General features: G+C 41.3%; 1 protein-coding gene across 3 annotated transcripts in view; it reads left to right on the forward strand.

Annotated features, from left to right (window-relative positions):
- The window catches only part of LOC105015320 (C-terminal Src kinase), a 48,605-nt gene extending 41,907 nt beyond the window's left edge, over positions 1-6,698 (forward strand). For all 3 annotated transcript variants that reach the window (XM_010878398.5, XM_020056352.2, XM_010878406.3), the window contains exons 6-13: positions 2,669-2,762; positions 2,979-3,044; positions 3,140-3,239; positions 3,592-3,682; positions 3,759-3,832; positions 4,056-4,251; positions 5,069-5,155; positions 5,413-6,698. In XM_010878398.5, coding sequence (XP_010876700.1) covers positions 2,669-2,762; positions 2,979-3,044; positions 3,140-3,239; positions 3,592-3,682; positions 3,759-3,832; positions 4,056-4,251; positions 5,069-5,155; positions 5,413-5,595 — 891 coding nt within the window. In that variant the 3' untranslated portion in view covers positions 5,596-6,698. The remainder of the gene's footprint in view (positions 1-2,668; positions 2,763-2,978; positions 3,045-3,139; positions 3,240-3,591; positions 3,683-3,758; positions 3,833-4,055; positions 4,252-5,068; positions 5,156-5,412) is intronic.
- Positions 6,699-20,077: the final 13,379 nt, after the last annotated feature.

The raw sequence follows: 20,077 nt of genomic DNA on the forward strand, positions 1-20,077 counted from the left end.
GTCGTTATTGTCTAAAAGAAGAAGAATGTCATTTTTATTATTTTGTCAGTCTGAATTATATTTTGGTAATGCAAAGCCTTTTATTACTGAACCCAGTCCATGCGCAACTGCCGGGCCTAACCCTGAAACGTCATGTAAAGCGCACAGACTCGCATCTGAAGGAATACATATAAGTCAAATGCTTTGGTAAAGTCACACAAATGAAACCTTGTAGTCCATGTTGCACAAAAATAAACACTGAAGTTTGTAATTATGTTGTTGTTTTTTTTACAGTAGGTCATAATATATCACATCTTTTAGTTTGTCAGTGCGTTAGGATTTTCTTTTCTGCGCTGTTAAGGTTTCATTTCTCTCCGCCATGTCCATGTGCAATATTTTGTTGTCATCCATCCACCAAAGATCACTCCAAATATAACTATTAATACTGTTTTATTTTCAGTTTACATCTCTGCACTGGCATAACATCAGTGCACGAGGGAACTGCAGCAGGGGCTGAGTATACGGCTACACATTTTTTACTTGAGACAGGTCAAAATAAAAGTCCTGTCTCACACATGCGCACAATTAACTCTTGCACAATTTTGGGTATACAACAGTCAGTATCATAATTAAACAACATAATATAACATAAATGATGAGAACATATAACTCAACATGCGCATTTCCGCACTAACTCAAAACGTGCGTACACCACCTCCTGAGCTGGCGTAGGATTTGAGAGTGCCGTACGCCAACGTCCTTATTGATGAATCTCAAAGTCACCGTGGTTTTGGGTGTACGCTGGAAATTTGGTGTACGCACTTTTGATAAATGAGGGCCATTGTGCCTGAGGTTCAGGAAAAAACGACGCTGGCTATGACCTTATGTAGCTATGTAATTGGAAGCCTAAAATTCTGGTGGGTATTACGATTTGTTCAGGATGGACAAACCGCTGCCTACATGATTCTCTCGTCTCTTCACTTGACAAAAGTCAGTTATCGTCACCTATATTGATAGATACTCAATGTCATTCACGAATTAGCTAATTAGCTGTAAAAAGGGTCAGTTGTAAAAGAGGATTTGTTCAGAATAGACAAAAACTTCGCAGGCTACAAACTTCTGTATCTGCGGGAAGCCTAAAATGAAACTGTTTACTGTAATGATGTCCAAACGAGGCTTCATTAGCGTTATTTTAGCAGCAGGATATTATGCTGGCAGCACTCAGATTTTCATTATCACAACAAAAGCCATAATTGAAATGTATAAGGCTACATAAATAATCTAGTATGTAAAAAAACAACAGACAAGAAAAACAATGGAACAGTCATTAAATATAAAATGACAGACTACATTTACAGACTAGATTAACTATATCGCCTTATATCGTTCAGTGTTGGCTTTTTTTTGGAAAAAGAACATCTGAGTTAGCGCTGCTAGTATGATATCCTGCTGCTAGAAGAACTGCTAGTTTACTAGTTTTCTGTTATATTGCGACTATGTCTGGTGGATTTTCCAAAGATGTCTTAGGATTTCTTCAGGATAGTCAAACACTTTGCTGGCTACACGATTCTCTCGTCTTTTCACTTGACGTAAAAGTCAGTTATCGTCACCTATATTGATACAGTAGTTATTGTATCAATGTCATTCACGAATGGCTAATAAGCTGTTAAAACGGCCAGTGGCAAAAGCCATACAGTTAATAGATGCTATTTGTGGTGGTGGTAAAATTAATAGGAAACGTTACAAAGTTTAACACAATGCGTAATGACGTCTAGCGACATATTAAAACTTTTACAATATAATTTATTAATGCATGACAATATTATATAAGGTCAATATGGTATGCTGAATCCCAGCGAAAGGTCAGCTCTGTGGCGTAGTGGTTAAAGACACAGCTTTTCACGCGGGCGACCTGGGTTTGAATCTCGAGAAGGCAGACACGATTACTGCTTTGTGTTGTGGGCCGGCTGAACTAGACTTGCCTGGTTTCTTGTTTTTTTTAACCTGAGCTTTGCTTCTTTAAAATGCCTTATGGTCTTGTCAAACTCCCCAGTTCCTTCTGGCAACAAGCACATGTTGAGAACATGTTTCCACATCAATATTCTAAGAGAGTTTTTTTTTATACCTTTGTATTTTCAAGATTGGTGGTGGCAGCATTATGTTATGGGTATGTTTATCACTGGCAGAGACTGGTGAGTATATTTGGTTTAAAATAATAATGAAAGGTGCAAAGCTTGCGTGAATTGATATAGGAAAAACCTGCCTCATTATTCTTAAACCTTAACCCTGGGATTTCATTTTATTTTTCATATTGAACAATTGCAGTAATTTTTATTTCAAATACACATCGTAAATTCTTTCCAAATGATGTTGAGTGTTAGTGAGTGGTGAAACTCCACTTTCTATTCACATAGCAATTTACTGATTTATTTACAGATGTTGCCCTAAGAGCAAAGTTGTTAGAATAATATTGTACCAGTAATAATATTGCTAGAATAAGCGATTTATAGCTTTAATGGCTGTTAAAGGTGCATACTTCAAACTCTGGGGGTTAAAGACACTTAAGTCAGCCAAATTAAAAAAGGCTGCAAGGACTGAGTCGATTTTACAAGCAAATGTGCCTAATCTAATAACTATGCAGTTACTTTTGATATCCAACATACACTGTCTCTTCCCCTCTCTCCTTAAGCACTACACCAAAGACGCAGACGGCCTCTGTACCCGACTCATCAAGCCAAAACTGATGGAAGGAACGGTGGCAGCCCAAGATGAGTTCTCCAGGAGTAAGAAGGAACCTTGTGTTTGTGTTCTCTAAGGGCCTCCAGCCTTGTTTGTTAGAACCCACATTCAGTAAACCTGAGCTTAATGATTTAGTAAACTGTGAGTCATTAAGCTTGTACTCTTTGCTACTCTCTCTGTGGCTAGGAATGCTTCATTAGTACTGCTGAAAGCAGAGTCTGACTGTCTTTCTCTCTCATCTCTCTGGCATTGGTCCAAAGGCGGCTGGGCCTTGAACAGAAAGGAACTCAAAATTATCCAGACTATTGGCAAAGGGGAGTTTGGAGGTAAGGGCCTTATTCAGATCATATGCTAATGAATAGATTTGTCTCTGTCTGTTCACATCATATTTTCCTTTGTCCAATCCATGTTGTGTCCTTAGATGTGATGGTGGGGGACTACAGAGGAACCAAGGTGGCAGTGAAGTGCATCAAACACGATGCGACGGCCCAGGCTTTCATCGCTGAGGCCTCTGTCATGACGTATGTCTCAAGCATTCACAACTCATCCTCCTAAAATGTCGTTTATGATTCACACACATGTTCAGTACATATTGTGAAAAATACTTTTCCTGCAATGCATTACATTACAACACTCCAGAAAGTACGGGAAAAACCTAGTATCTCATGTCGTGTTTCCTTTCCTTCAATTTGTTTTAAATACTTTCTACTAATTCCTCCTCTTTTTGGATGTTGTCAAATGAAATCGGCTTGACCTGAATCAAATTCTGAAATTCCTAATGTAACCCCAACCCTGTTAGATGGTATCATCCACTGTCTCTAATAACCTTTGACTGTGTTCGTGTTACTTTAAAACCTGATTTAATTTGTGTAGGCAACTGAGGCACAACAACCTGGTCCAGCTGCTGGGGGTGATTGTAGAAGAGAGGGGCAGTCTTTACATTGTCACAGAGTACATGGCCAAGGTACTTCACGTCACTGTTTTGGTAGATCATAGTGTGTTCCTGCTCCGCGTCCTGACCGGCATCTCTCCCACCACAGGGCAGTCTCGTGGACTATCTCCGATCTCGAGGACGGACTGTGCTGGGTGGAGACTGTTTACTCAAATTTTCACTGTAGGTTTTCCTCAGGGGTTTTGGGGTTTGCTGGAGGTCCTTATTCACCATAATGGGATAAGCGTAGTAAGGTGTCACAATTAAAATGTGTGTTTTTGTAAATAGTTATTGGGATCAATTATCTGTAATGAAATGTGTTATTTGTTGTTGTTGGATGGTCCCATTTCTCTTTTTGTCTGTTATGTCTCCATTTGGTGAACTCTTCTCCTTCTCATGCTTGCAGCGATGTATGTGAAGCAATGGAATACCTTGAGGCCAATAACTTTGTGCACAGAGACCTGGCAGCCCGTAATGTCCTTGTCTCTGATGATAACATCGCCAAAGTCAGCGACTTCGGTTTGACTAAGGAGGCCTCCTCCACACAGGACACTGCCAAGCTGCCTGTCAAATGGACCTCGCCCGAAGCCCTGCGAGAGAAGGTGAGGAGAAATGACATTGAATTAAAAAATTCTACAAGTATAGGAAGTAGTTATTTTGGTGAGTGAATGTGAATAAGAAATTATGGAGGAGCAGTGTGGACGTGCGCTGTCTTCATGCATGGACTGGAGTGTGCGGGGGGGGGGGGGGGGGGCTGTTGTAAGGATGGAGACGAAAGAACACCAGTGTGCAGTCAGAGGCGGCTGTACAGAGAACTTATCCTGAGCTCTTTGAATTCTCAAAAAAAGCAGAACGCTAACTCTTCGAAGCCCTGTCTCCTTATTAATTCAGTACCTTTGCCTACTTAGCACAACTAGCTAAGCAAGTTGAACCTAATGACTCCCGCTTCCTCCAGCTGCCCTCTTTTAGTGTCTAACACGGGTGAGTGACATGGTAAGATCAACTGTTCTGCGGAGCTACTGCATAACTAAGCTTCATTATTTTCTTGAATGTGACGGGTGAAATTAAAAACCTGACCAGCTGATCTCATAATACAATGTAACACCAAGTAGGCAGCGCGTCATGTCAAAGAAAGGCATTTCAATGAAACTGTTACAGCAGTATTGATGATATTGAAAACTACTGTGTGTCTCTTTTTAAAAAGTCTGGGATACAGTATACCACCTAATCCAAGATTGGAGTGTGATGGAAAGTAGTGAGTGGGTAAATGTTCATAATTTTTCTTCCTGATCCCTGAGGTACTTGAACTAACAACCGTGTCAGTACAAGCGCCCTGCTCTACCAACTGAGCCACACTGGAACTGTGTACATGTTGTCTTGTGCATTTGATCTTAGTCCCTGCATTTACTCCCTCCACAGAGGTTCTCCACTAAGTCTGACGTGTGGAGTTATGGTATCCTGCTGTGGGAGATCTACTCCTTTGGGCGTGTGCCTTACCCCAGAATTGTAAGTACAACCACGTTTTGAACCGGCTTTCAGAGTCTCCAGCAGGGGGCCACCTTCTTTGCCAGTGCTTTCTCCAAAGCAAGGTGAAAATAAATACCAGTGGAAGATATCCAGATGTGATGTAGTTGATATCGTTTAATAGCGATGCAATGTGTGTAATGGCAGAGAGGTTTTACACAACTGTTCTCACAGTAAAGGATTAACGGATGTAGAAGTACAGTTTGTGTGTTGAGAACATGCTCCTGTTTGCTCCTCAGCCACTGAAGGAAGTGGTGCCTCGGGTTGAGAAAGGCTACAAGATGGAAGCCCCTGACGGCTGCCCGGCAGTGGTGTATGATGTCATGAAGCAGTGCTGGACCCTGGACGTGGGGCTGCGGCCCTCGTTCCGCATGCTGAGAGACAAGCTGTCGCATATCAGAGCCAAGGAGCAGTACCTGTGAGGAACGGGGAAGGGGAGGAGCAGCGGCCTAGGAAAGAGGGTTGGGCGCATCCGGGCCAGGCTGGGACAAACCAACTGGAGCTGGCCTGGAAGTCCTCTGCCTCACGGTGGACATAACCCGAGACCACACCGCTGGGACTGCAGTAGACCCTCCCCTGATGCCTACCTCGTCCACACCTCTGGAGGGAAAGGAGCACAACACCTGTTCTCTATGTGTTGTGTATTGTTCTGCCTGCTGGTTCTCCTCCTCTCTTCATGTCCCAGTCTCTACCCTAGCGGCTGTGTCCTCTGATCAGACACACTGTTCTTCCTCTCCAAAACCTGACAATAATGGGGGAGGCTGGCCTTTACTCCACATGTTTGTCAGTTGCTTTCTCACCTTCCCTTTTTATTTCCCTCACTCTCTCTCTTTGCCCTGACCATTCCTGGATCTCTGTGTTGGTTGCTAGTGTGGCCCTGCATGCTCTCTCCCTCCGTCTCCTCCTGCCCCCACCTCCTGTATGTCCTAGCTTTGGGCTTTTGCTCTGTGCCAAAGTGCCTCCAGTATACACAGCCCCTGTCCCCCTTCAGCCTCCACTCAGACTATTCAGTTGTTGTTGTTTTTTTATTTTATTTAATTTTTTGTATGCTTTTTTTTTTTACATCTTAATTTGTTTTCTCTGTGGGGGTTATGTACTTTGTGCTGTCATCTCCCTCCGATCTCCAGAACACGAGAGGAAGTGAGCCAGTGAGCAGTAGTGGATAGCAGCTTCCCAGCTGAGGCTGTCTCTCTCTAAGGTTAACCCAGGACTACAGGGGAGGGTGGAGCGGCAGGTCACATGGTAGATTCATCCTATATGTGCTTGTTTTATATAAAAAATATATTTAAAGGACAAAAACTGAACAAAAAAACAGGAAAATATGATAAAAGGATAACACAAGAAGAAAGAAGCCAAGAAAAGAAATGGACTGAAGGATTTTGAATGTTGCAGTGTCCCTGTGAAACCATCGCTACGGTTTGGGTATGTGCATGCTCTGTGAGAGGCCTTGGGTTTAACTGTCAGTGCTTTCAATGTTCATTGTTTTATTATGCTACCATGGTTATGAATAAATCATTCCATCTGACCAGCGTGGAAACACCATCAACACAAAACAGGGAGAATGGGCTCACCTCTGAGAACATCTGGGAACCGTTCAGTCATGTGTACATGTGTCTAAGAGAATGTCCTCGATGATGGACCTAATAGCACAGCAGTCAACCACTGGAGATGATGTCCATGATGTTTACTACATATTAAAGGACCTACTCATCATAAATCCATCATACACATTTACACACACTAAGTAGTATTTTACAGTACCATTCCACACACTTTACTTTCTCACTGGGCCCGACTGGGTTGAATGCATACACTTGGGCCAATGAATCTTATTTGACTGATCTGTGAATAAGGCGTCTTAAATAGGGATTTATCCTGCTGTCTTCGTTACTGAAGAACTTGTCACTTCACAGTTGGAGCCTAAAATAATCGTTGTAGATACACAGCTCTGATTTAGAATGTGGACATGTTATGAGGGTGTGAGATTGTGACATATAATACAGATATAGCTGAGGTGCCAAAACAGTCTTAAAGATGTGAAGCTGCAGTGTTTCATATCTGAACAGTTTTCATTTCCAGTGGTCAGATTATAGCTCATCTTTTTTTCCTCTTCCACATTCTATCCATGGAGTGCCTGTTCCCCTGGTAAGCATTTAAGTGAAGATCTGCTGGAAATAGGGCTCACGTGACAACTCAAAGCCTGAACCAAGCAGAACAAACAGACCAGCTCGAATTTTACTGCTTAAGGGCCTTTTCTGTTCTGTTTGTATGTGACTGTATTTTCATTTTAATTTGTAAAAAAAAAAAGAAAAACATTTTCATTCAAATTATCTTCAGCTTTTGTCTCATTCTTCCTGTTTAATAACCTTCCTCCTTTGGCCTTTTGTAGGGCTGTCATGATTCATCGAGTTATTCGAGTAATTCGAGTAAAAAAAATCCTCTGTTGGAATGTACTGCCTTGAGGCTTGTTGTCAAAAAAATTTGGCGAATGGTGTAGACGGTCGCCCATGGTCATAGAAAAAAAAGGCAGATGTCCGAAGTTTGTGAAAACACCCGTCTTAAAAAGTAAAGATAACCTGGTTGCATGTAGCTACTGCAACGCTTTTTTACTCCACAACCAACTTTATCTATAACCCGCCCAAGCTGCAGTTAACCAATTTTTTTTTATTTGTAAAGGTAACAATTACTATGTAGTATTTGGGAAAAAAATTGAAATATTGTGCATAGTTTTACTTTAACGTATCAAAGTCATTTCTATCCGAATAACCTGATTAATCGACAGAATACACAATTACTAAAATAGTAATTCGAGACAGACCTGGTTACAGAGTACAGGCCATTAAGACCTATGTCTATCTTGTTTTTTTTTTATTTTTACTTATACCCTGTTTATCTCCCCAATTTTGTTATATCCAATTTATTACAGGTCTGCTTCATCACAGCTACTCCCAGCAAACTCAGGGCAGTCACTGTCAAGATGTGTCTTCCTAAGCACATCTAATGCAGCTCAAGTTATTTTCAAACAGGAATTCTATACCAGAATCCTTAGACACCAGAAGGAATGCATTCTTCAGCCTTCTACTTCGATTTCACTCTTAGGAACCCCGCTACCACACATGGACAATGCTAGCTAATTGCACCGCCCTCTGTGGGATCCCTGGGATAATGCAAAAACAAAATTTAAACCCATGCCTCGCAATGTTGCAGCTAACTTCCAAGGCAGTTACATGACTTTAGGTGACTACTGTAGGTGAAAATGAGCTAGTGAAGGGCTTTGTGCGAGTGGTTAGAGTGAGTAGGACCTGTTACATGAGTAACCCCAAAGCTGACAAGGTAAAACATAAACATTTGTTGTTCCTTTGAGGAATATATTTAACCCTTGTTGCTCCTCTAAGTTGCACCTCTAAAACAGCAGAGGGAACCTTTTCAGATTTTTGTTTTGGTGTCTCCTGTCTCTGGCAACACATTTTTAATGTCACTAGTATGCTTCGTGTGATGTTGTACCACTAAAAAGTCCCACCAGGTGGTGCTGTGTAGTGTGCTGCTGTAAAACTACTTGATGGATGGAGAAAGATCCAGTAGACTACAGCGTTTCATGGAGTTTCATACCCTGATGTGATAAACTGCTAATGCCTATGATGGTAACAATATAGTTACAATAAAAAGCTCATGCGTTTTCAAATGTAGCAGCCAATAGAGATGTCGTCCTACCTTGGAAGTGTCACAGAATATGTCATAGTTTATTCCAGGACTTCTCAATTTTCCTGCATAAGCTTCTACCCCAGGTGTTGCTAATGCCTGCAAGATCTTACAGTGCATGGATAGTTGAAAAAAAAAGAAAAACAGCTAACCGCATGCCATGTTTTACTGCTAGGGCCAAGGGTTTAGAGTTTTTTGCTATATGGTTCATCTGATTCCATATGATTCATCTGATTCCATTTGATTCATATGGCATAGCACCCAAAACCTAATGATTCATATGGCAATGCAACTGGTTGAGTAATGCAACGTCTTAGCATGGGAATGTAACCTCACACCCAAATGCCAAACTACACACACACACACACACACTGCATGTTCTACACTATTAGAGAAGGGCGGGTGACACTGCATTATGTTTTAACCAATGTGTTATGTTGTCATGTTGTCAGCACAGATCTTCTATGCCTGATCTTTTTTGACAGCAACAAATTAAAACTCACCATTAATTAGTCTAATTGATCCAGGAGGATGCTGATGTTTGTAGACTAGAGACTCTTGTACAGTCATTAGTGGAAGTCAACAAATAACCAAGAAGTACTAAATTAACTGCCCGTATTCATACCCAGTAGTTATTGCTAGTTTGATGTATTTTTGATAGCCAATGCTGCTGTAAATAATTTTGAATCACCTGTTTTGCACAACTCCGTACCTTCAGAAAGAATTCAGACCCCTGCACTTCCTCCACATTTTGTACTTTGTAGACCTAATTTATAATACATTTAAAAAGCTGCAGTCTATCTATACACAAAACCCCACAATGACAAGACAACGTTTTTAGAATTTGTGACAATTCGTTGATAATGATTTTAAGTTATGCTGAAATATCTTGTGACTTCTTGGGTATGTCTCTACTTTGCCCACCTGGATTTGGACAGTTTCTCCCATTCTTCCTTGCAGAACCTCTCAAAATATGTCAGAATGAATGGGGAATGTCTGCAAACTGCAATCTTCAGGTCTCCCCACAAAGTCAAGTACAGCCTTTGGCTGGGCCACTCAAGGACATTCACTGACTTTTCTCTAATCTACTCCTGCATTGTCTTAGCTTTGTGCTGCAAGTCATGTATCTTCGCCCCAGTCTGTGGTCCTGTGTGATCTGTATCAGGGTCTTTGCTTGGTTTATACTTCCCTCAAACTTGACACGTCTCACAGTCCCTGCTGCTGAGAAGCATTCCCATTGCATGATTCTCCCATCACCATGCTTCAAATGTAGGGATGGTATAGGCCAGGTAATGAGCGGTACCTTGTTTTCATCAGATGTAACACTTGGCATTCAGGCCTAATAGTTTTTCTCATCAATATCATCTTTGACCTCATGTTCTATATTGGAGATCTACAGGAATTTCCTTGAACCTTTTGATCCAACAAGGTTTTGTGAACAATTTCAGAAACTCACTCGGGTATCCATCCTATTTCAATGATTGTAATCACCAGGTCTCAGTTGTTCAGAAGTAATCTGATCGGATTTCGGCTGTCAAATTGGATCAGATCCTGAAAATGTATTCAAGAGAAAAAAAGGATTCTGAAATCAGATCATGTTTTATCTGGATCCAACCTTCAGTATATGTTGTTCAAAACATTTTAGTAGGATTGGGATACCTTTGATCCAAACAAATCTGGATTATCCTAATCTCGGTTGAAGGGTGGGTTCAGGGTGGATTTTAGGAAGAAAATGTAATACAACTTTAAAATTGGTCAAATAATACATTTGTATCATGTAGTACATTTTCATGTATTAATATTTTGCACTTGATTTGTTTAACCATTACAATTATAAAGTAAAGGAAAAGGGAAAAAAAATATATTGTCTCCATAAAATAATCCCCCAAACAGCTGTCAAACAAACAAATATATATAACAAACATAATAATCACTTAAAATATTTAATTTAAACTCTCATTTATCACTGTATATGAATTACTATGACACAATCATTAGAGATTAACTATTCATTGAAGAAGAAGGTGGATCCTCACTGGTAGAGCTAGTAGTTATTGATTTCTAAACAAATCTACTGAGCTGATGCACAATTGCTTTAAACAATTGTTGATGTAAGTTGTGCAAATATGTTAGAATATCATAATAGCTTTTTTATTTATGTTTATGTAATGATTGACAAATTTACAGGGTGAAAATAATTATACTTGTTTTTATTATTATCTTTGAACTACAAGTATTGTCCCTTTCTAATTTGTACAAATTTAAAACTTAAAACCCTTGTAGGTATTTTGAAAATATACTACGAAACATTTGAATGTAACAGCAATGTGCTTTGTCTTTTCGTACTCCCTTTAGGAAGAATTTGTGGAGAACAAACATACTGAGAACAAACTGAAAAAAAATTGTTCTGGCACTGCAGCAGGAATATCACTAAATTATGTCGTTGCTTTGAAAGCACTATTTGTAGTGTTTTATAGTTATTCCAACATGGCTTATGCAAGTACATAACAGGTTTTGCAGTCATGGTTCTCTTGCACACTAAATCCATTTGACCAGAGACATCATAGGAACTAATTAGACCACTTGGGTTTGTTTATTTGTGACTTCCAATTCATGGTTATGTCCTTGCTTCATCACAACAATAATTTCCTAAATAACCCACTATAATATTACTGATCAATAAAAGACCATCTAAGAACATATACTCAGCTTAATTTTGGGACCAGTTGGTAGATAAAAAAAATTCTAGATACTCTAGAATAAACATTATATTCTAGATACCATCTAGATATAATTTGTATTCAACCCATTGTAATATTAGAATAAATAATAGCATTATAATAAGAAGAATGCTAGTTTTGTGCCTTAATGATTCCATAAGATCTACTTTGAGAGATCCTCTGCCATCTTCACAAAGCCATTTCAATCAAGTTTCATTTAAGCGCCGACTACAAGTGAGCAGTGAAATGATTGGAGCTGAAGGGGGTAGTCCGGCTGATGTCAGCTTGATGCAGCAGAGATGTGTGGCTGTCTCAGCTGTGCACATGGCCCCAGTGTGCACCCCGATCTGCTCCTCCCTGCTCGCAAACATAGCCCCCATCACTTCCTTTCTTCCCCTTGGTCTGCTTTGGCTGGGATATGGTCTTTCACTCCACTGAACAGCTCCTTAAAATAATATGTTGCTTCAGTTGATGCCTCAGCAGCAATTAGCTTCTATTTGTGGCCATGTGTCCAGCCATCTTAGCTGTGGAGGTCACTGTTGTCTTAACCATGTGGCTGGGACATTGGTTTGTGTCTGTGGAGAGGGATGTTTTGCCTGTGCAGCTTTTGGCTCTTATAAAAATACTTATTGATGCAGATCTTAGCAACGTATTTGTTAATTTCAGAAGTAATTTCTGCCACACACAGACATGTGAAAGAATAAGTACACCCCATGGAAAGTTGTCCTTTTTTTTTTTACATATTTGTATCCATGGGTATCTAAGCTAAATTCCAACCAGATTCATTCAGGACGGTAACCAAATTTATCAAATCACACAAAACAATAGACATTAAATACCATATACGCAATTATAAATAAACAGAAATTATTAGACCAGTGACTTGGCAGGGAAAAGTGTTTCATAAAGATTAGAAACTGGGTCTGTTTTGGTGTAAACCATATGGGTGTGTTGTAACATCATGCCAAGATCAATAATCAGAGGTCCTTAGAAGAAAGATTATAGAGGCCCGTTAGTCTGGAAGAGGTTACAAAGCCATTTCCAAGTAATTCGAAGTGCACCATTCCATTTCCCAAAGGATCACCTGCAAATGATGAAAGTTCCAGACCACTTGCAATCTATTTAGGACAGGTCATCCCTCCATATTTAGGCCAAGAGCTGACCAAAAGACATTCGTAGAAGCCTTTAAGATCCCCAGAGTAACATTTTGGCCTATTTGCCAAAACCAGTGTTGAAGTAGATGAGTCAATTGTCAGAAAGGAACTGCACAAACTTGGCCTACATGAAAGGTCAGGAAGAATCTTCTCAAAAATAGAATGTCAAGACTCTACTGATGTTTGTCAGACACCTAGGTAAAGGCCAAAACTACTGGAATGAGTTCTGGACAGATGAGTCAGAGGTGGAGATTGACAGCAATGACAGACACCATGTTTGTTGAAAATAAAACCATTCCTTTGAACAGAAGAACCTCATACCAACAGTAAAGTAGAGAGGCAGTTGCATTATGTTTTGGGGCTGCTTTGTGACCTCTAGGCCAACTTGCTATCATTCAGTCAACCATGAATTCCATATTGTACCAAATAATTCTGGAAGAGAACATAAAGCCATACGTCGAAAAGCTGAAGCAGAACTGATCATGGATCTTGCAACTGGACAGTGATCCAAAATGCACGAGCAATGCTACAACAGAATGGCTTGAAGAGAAGGATTGGAGGCTTATGGAATAGCCAACTCAAATCCCCAGATATCAATCCTATCAAAATGCTGTGAGTGGACTTGAAGCAGGTTGTGCATGCAGGAAACCCCTCGAACATGACACAGTTGAATCAGTGACTGATACAAGAAACCGTTATGTTATTTCGGCCAATGTGTGCACCACCACCTATTGAAGCTAGGGGTGCAGTTTCCACTCTATAAAACAGATAAATAAAGACAGATAAGACAGGAAAATATATAATTGTATAATATAAACTTTCAGTGTAATTTGTTCAATTAGGTTACCTATATTAGTCAGTAGTGGTGAAGTGAAGATTTAATATCTATAATATGTATATGTAAAAATAAGACATTTCCAGAAGGTGACTGTACTTTTTCGCATGACTGTAGGTACTGTATGCATATTAAGTACACCATCCTGCTCATGGAAATGGATAACTCCTTCAGACAGTGAGTCACATGGCCTTGGTATTATATATCAGGCAGGCAGGCAGGCATTGATGCATCCAGTTACTGTTCAATGAAATGTTAGCACGGACAGAACCAGTGACCTAAACAACTTTGAGAGTGATATGATCATTGGCGCCAGGCCATCTGTTTCTAGTATCTCTGTAATGGCCTCCTCCCCGGATTTCATGCACCACATTGTTACCCAGAACATCTACATATTCAACATGAAACTCATAGTTCCTTGTCATGAATTGGCTAATGCAGCAGAACACAAAACCCGGTTCCATTCCTGTGGGACCACAAACAAGACAAAGAGGCTTGCGTGGGCATGTGATCACCAACACTGAACAACTAAATGAGGGAAAAAAAACACATTGCCCGGACGCCCCCTTGTGTTTTATTCTCTGCCTTGCAGCACAACCACCTCAACCCAATACAGCATCTGTGGGATGAGAATGAATGGGTGTTTGCACCGCCAGCCAAACTGCAGAAAACATGTACCGTATGATGCAGCATGAACCAACATCTTTGTAGAACGTTGCAGGCACATTGTGCAATCAATACCCTGAATAATTCAGACTGTTCTTTATTGTGTTATATAGTACCACTGAGTAATACTATTGGTTTGGGGACTGAGTTGGTTGTGCTTGTGGTGTCGTTAAGAGGTGTTCCTCACCCCCAGGGAGCGGTTGATGTTCTTAAATGGATGAACAGGATTGAAAGTATAAAAATTGTTTGTCACCTTCATATCGGAATATACATTTTCAAAGGACATTACATTAACAATAAAGTGTCAGACTAGGTTTTCTTATTGGGTGTACATAATAAACTGCCGTGTGCAGATGGCTTTTGGAGATTCCCAGCTTGGCTGAATCAAATGCAATTCAGTGGTTTGTTATTCTTCTAATTGTGCTCTTCTCAGTTATGATTCTTAGTTGTGCCGACATCTGAGCTCAGTTTACTGTGCATGTCTGAATGCAGAGGGCAAGACCTTGCCATCAGAGCTAGCCACTGACCCACTCGCTCACAAAGGCGGGTGGGCGGGCGGGGCCATTTGTCAATGTTCCTAATTCCTCATTCAGTACATAACTGAGGAGGGAGGACACGTCTCAGCCCCTGCGACCGGGTGACATCACTGAACTGGGCTATTCCTGGCAGACTCGTTGGTAGTAGATACCATGTAGTAAGAGGATATCATTATGGTGAGGTTCAGCAACCATATATGATTGTGAACATGGCATTGATCTGGTGAGATATGAGCATATCAGAGAGATGATCATGCTAACCCAACATGTGAGGATGTTTCATCAGCTCTTACGTTATTACACTGCAGAGGGGTATTCTAGTAAAAATCGTGTTCTACTCAGGGCCAGCCTTGCTTTACATTCCAAATTCATGAATATTGCTTGTTCACATGCCACTAACTCTAGCAGGCTAAAATATGTGCGTTCATGTCGCACATGGCTAGCCAAAAGCTAATCTCTTCATGCGACAATGTTGAATCATCCGTCCATTTGCAAGTCAGTGACACATACATTTTTTTTGCCAAAATCAACATGAAAGAAAATCTATCTTCTAAATTTAGCAAGCAATGCTGGCTGTTACATGCGCCATCTTTCATTACTTACTATGAATGCTCTTTGATGTGCTTTAGTGTGCTAACCTGTTACCTGTCATTACTAAATGTGGAATGTGATATATATATATTTTTTTTTTTACAAAACATTTGATAAATACATTATTTCATCAGTTGTCGAATATAATGAAAAGGGGTGATGATGCATCATCAGTATATATGTGAGTTAACCTGCCCCCAGAGCAGGTTACTGCTAAGGGATTAGTCACTAGCAAAGTCTGATCTGGGTGAAACGGGATATGATTTTGGCTATTAGTTCTCCCCAGTTACACCAAAGTTACCTTACTAATTGATCAAACCTGATACCCCTACAGATTTGCATCTACAACAACAATGGGCTGTGATGTGGCTGTGATGACGTAACGCTCGCTCTGCTCTTTTTCTGGAATCTTTTTAAAAATAACCCGATTGGCGCCCGCAGCCCTTCATGGCTGACATGTTCGTTTGACTTTGTGAAATATCAAGGTTCCCAGAGTCAGAGAGAACATGTTTTCTGCACCACTTGTCAGGCTGGATTTGCATTCCATCACTGACATTTCACCCCTCTGCCCCAAGCCCACCGCCTACTGCCCTCCAGAGGGGTATGTGGTGCCAACACACATCTTTTTCACAGCAGGATGAGGGGCCCCTGGAACAACCGTAGACCCCGTCCCCCATCCCCATCCTCTTTTCTGGGTGTCTTTATCTTCCATCTATGTTCTCCTTGTTAGCCACCTGAAACATTAGATTACTTGGCATGAAAACCATAAAAAAATTAAAAAGAAACAAGGTTAAATACATACAGTGTTGACTTTGCCCTTGAATTGACTTGATTTTCTACCAAGCTAACATATGATTTTGAAGATCTTTTTTAAGAAACCGAGGATAACATAACAATTCGCTGTCTCGTGGGTGCGACAGTCAGCCTCTGGGGATATTTCAGTGAGTCTACATGAGTCACAGGATATATTATCTTGCCCATGCTGCCCAGTATCCTAGTTGTCATTCAGTTGTATATCCACGTTATCACTTTATTCATGCACGGCAGTAAAAACATCCTGAGCAAATGGAATGACTGTACACGACTGATAGACATTATAACCCCCTGCATTACCCTACTGGCTTGCCAATGAGGCTAAGCATGGTAGGCCCTGGTGTGTCCCATGTGGTGTTGGTGAACGGGATACTGCCCATTGTAGAGTGATATCTTTTAGATTAAACATTCAGCAGGAGTCCTGATTCTGTGGTCACTAAAGATTCCATAGCGCTGACTGAAAATAATAGGGTGGCTGCCTAATACTCCCCAGTTTACAAATGGCTCGTCCATCCCCTCTCCTCCCCAATGTAAATAAAAAAACTATTGTGTTTTCATTGTATGCAATTACTAATGCACTATAATGTTAGTGGACCTGGATAAAAAGGACAGGTTAGGTTTATATATTGTCAAATGTAACTGGTTCAGACCAGCCCTTCTGATTATGTGTTCTCCGCGTGTCTATGACGTGTCTGTGCCAGTTACAATATCTCTGAGGTTCTACTTGCACCCTATACAGAGAACATATTGTAAATATTCTCGACACATGATATTGCAGCCAAGCGTGAATAACGTCAGTGGTTCCTGTCACGCTTCGTAAATCAATTGAAGAGACAACAACCAGTAAACACCCATCTTGTGTTTGTATTTACCCATACTTCCCATTATAGCACTGTGTGTCTGAACAAACCCTCTTCCATCGCCAGGCCTTTTGTGAGGGGGGAGACTTGGGGGCAAAACTGTCTGGTCTCAGTCTGATACTGTTATTTTACACAGAAGGGGAGTCATAAGGGTTTCCTCTGAGGGTGTCTTCTGTCTACAGTACATCATATGAGCACACAGGGCAGGGAAGTGCAGCCTGAATGTCCTTCAGGCTCTGTGTGTTCCACATACACTGAGTGTGCTGATGGTCCCCCTCCGTCAACCTGCTTCGCCCATCCTCCGCCCCCACCGCCTCGGTGCAGTCCTAGAGGACCCCACCGTCAGACCGGCCTGGGTCCTGTGTGGCGGGGTAGGCAAGATGAGAGCAGGGGAAGATCGGAGCCATAGATCTGTCCAGATGAAGAGATGATGAGTGAAGGCAGGTGGACCTGGGTCAGACGCTCTCAGACCCATTGCTGGAATGAACCTAGGAGTGGGTTGTTGTGTGTTGCTGCGAACTGCGTGGTCCAGACGGGTCCAGCCTCCCTGTAACGTGTTATCCCCTGGATTAAACTGCATCCCTCTAGTCTACAGATGTCTGCGCACAGTCCACACAGCTTTGATCTGTCCACACACAACTCCAGCATGCATGTCAGACTGGGGTGTATGCATGTGAGTGATGTAACAGCCTCTGTACCGTTCGTGGGCAGGGATGACTTGCGGCTCCAGTACATTCATATTAATTAAGATGATACGTTGTGGCAACTCACAGGCGAGGAGACATATATAATCACATAGCCTTAGAACAACAAGCTGTTGGGAAACAGAGCAGACATGTTCTACATGAAAACGAAGAGGACCCTGATTAAAGACGGGAGAGCAACAGAAGAGATTCTTATTCCAGTTACTGTGTGTGGCATTGTGGACCCAGAGGTGGACTTATCTGCTTCTGTATGGTACTGTACAGCAGACCCTATGGACAGCTCTGTTCCTGTATGGTACTGTACAGCAGGCCCTATGGACAGCTCTGCTCCTGTATGGTACTGTACAGCAGACCCTATGGACAGCTTTGCTCCTGTATGGTACTGTACACCAGATCCTATGGACAGCTCTGCTCCTGTATGGTACTGTACAGCAGACCCAATGGACAGCCCTGCTTCTGTATGGTACTGTACAGCAAACCCTATGGACAGCTCTGCTTCTGTATGGTACTGTACATCAGACCCTATGGACAGCCTTGCTTCTGTATGGTACTGTTCAGTACCATACCATTGACTTTTTACCCGGGACTTTCTTGACTCACTTCTTTTACTCTCATTTGTGTGCATTTACCAACATTATATCACTGAAAAGCAAATTTCATTGAAAAACGTAATGAAACCCCCAAGAGAAATGCTTCAAGGACATGATGCTTAAGTGATTACATATAAAATGATTAGCCAAATGTCTCTCCTCTAATAACCCCACCCTCATCTCACTCTGTCTCTCACCTTCTCTTTGCCTTTTTTATCCCTCTGTCTTGACTCTCACTTCCACCCTCCCTTTTACTCCATGCTCTCCCTTTAATTTCTCCCTCTCACTGCTCCCTCTTTTTCTCAACACCCATATCTCTTTGTGGGTATGAAGCTACGGAAAGTTTTCAGATATAGCTGGGGTTGGCATGAAGCTAAGATTAAGGTTAGGCTTTGGGTGAAGGTGGTGTTAGGGTTGAGCTAAAGGGCCTCAACCCTTGACTTAACCAAATTTACATTCATGACTACATTCTTAGCCAGAGCAAGTGTAGTAAGTGTATATTTTCACACTGGTCCCCTATGGAAATCAAACCTACAATCCTGGCTTTGCTTGTGCTATGCTCTACCAACTGAGCCTGATGGGAATTTTTAAAAGGTAACGAATTTGCCCTATCACCCACTACATGACAACTACTTACACTTCAAAGCAAGACCTAGAGTTAAGGCGCATTTGAGTAACATAATTAGCAGAACAGTTGATGCAGGGGCATAGGAGGTAGCTATTGAATGGGACACGTTTCATATTTTGAGTGTTGTTGTTATTGGGGGGACCAATTGACCAATTTTTTCAACAGGAAAGCTTTAACTACAATATTTACATATTCATGACCCCACACAGACTGTGATTAAGTGAACTTAACATACTTCTCAAGACCCATTGTGAACTTATGGGTACTTGTCACACTTAACTCATCATGAAAATGTTGGTCGTCATGAGCATCAAGTCTTGTCCCATTTCAAAACTCAACTCAATGCAGTTTTCCTCTAACTTGGGCCTCCACTACATCCTCCAAAATTTGGACATTTCAACATGTATTCAACACAATCATCCTAGAGAAACTCTCCCAGCAAAACATGTTCAGTTCCATTGGTCAGTCAGTTACTAACTATCTAACCTATGGGACGCAGCATGTTTAGGTGGTTAAGCAAATTTGGAGTCTTCAGCACTGTATTCCATCACCTGGAATAGAGACCAAACCGCGGAGGTGGTTGTTGTCCTCCTGACTCTTCCCCTCAAGACTGATGGCTCAGCTGGGAATTCAGCTGAATCATTAAATGGGCACTTCACCCTGGAGGGACCTTAGGTATCATGTTTGAAAGGTTTTGTAGGGCAGTGAGATGTGTGTCACTCATACAGCGAGAATAAGAGCGCGAATGTTCTTCGTGCTTCAACCAACAAACACTAGAACATGTGTATTGAAGGGAGAGCATGATTTGGAAAAATACATATATTGTCATGTTTCATTTGTGTGTAGTGGCGCTTGTCCTAGTTCTAGGTTGTCTGAATTTATTTACGTGATGTTAATATTCAGATGTACTTACATTCAGATGTATTTACAAACATACAAGGTGTCAAAATTTTTTCCATAATCTAAGACTACATCTTCGATGGTGCTTTCCCTGGCCCAGTCTGACCCCTGGCACGGCAAAACCAAATAAATGTGTTTTCTCCTTCGTACATAGCTAGCCAACTAACTTTACAGATGTGACACACAGGGTTCAACCCTGGTTTCATCA

The sequence above is a fragment of the Esox lucius genome, chromosome 2 (assembly GCF_011004845.1).
Source record: "Esox lucius isolate fEsoLuc1 chromosome 2, fEsoLuc1.pri, whole genome shotgun sequence".
Classification (NCBI taxonomy): domain Eukaryota; kingdom Metazoa; phylum Chordata; class Actinopteri; order Esociformes; family Esocidae; genus Esox; species Esox lucius.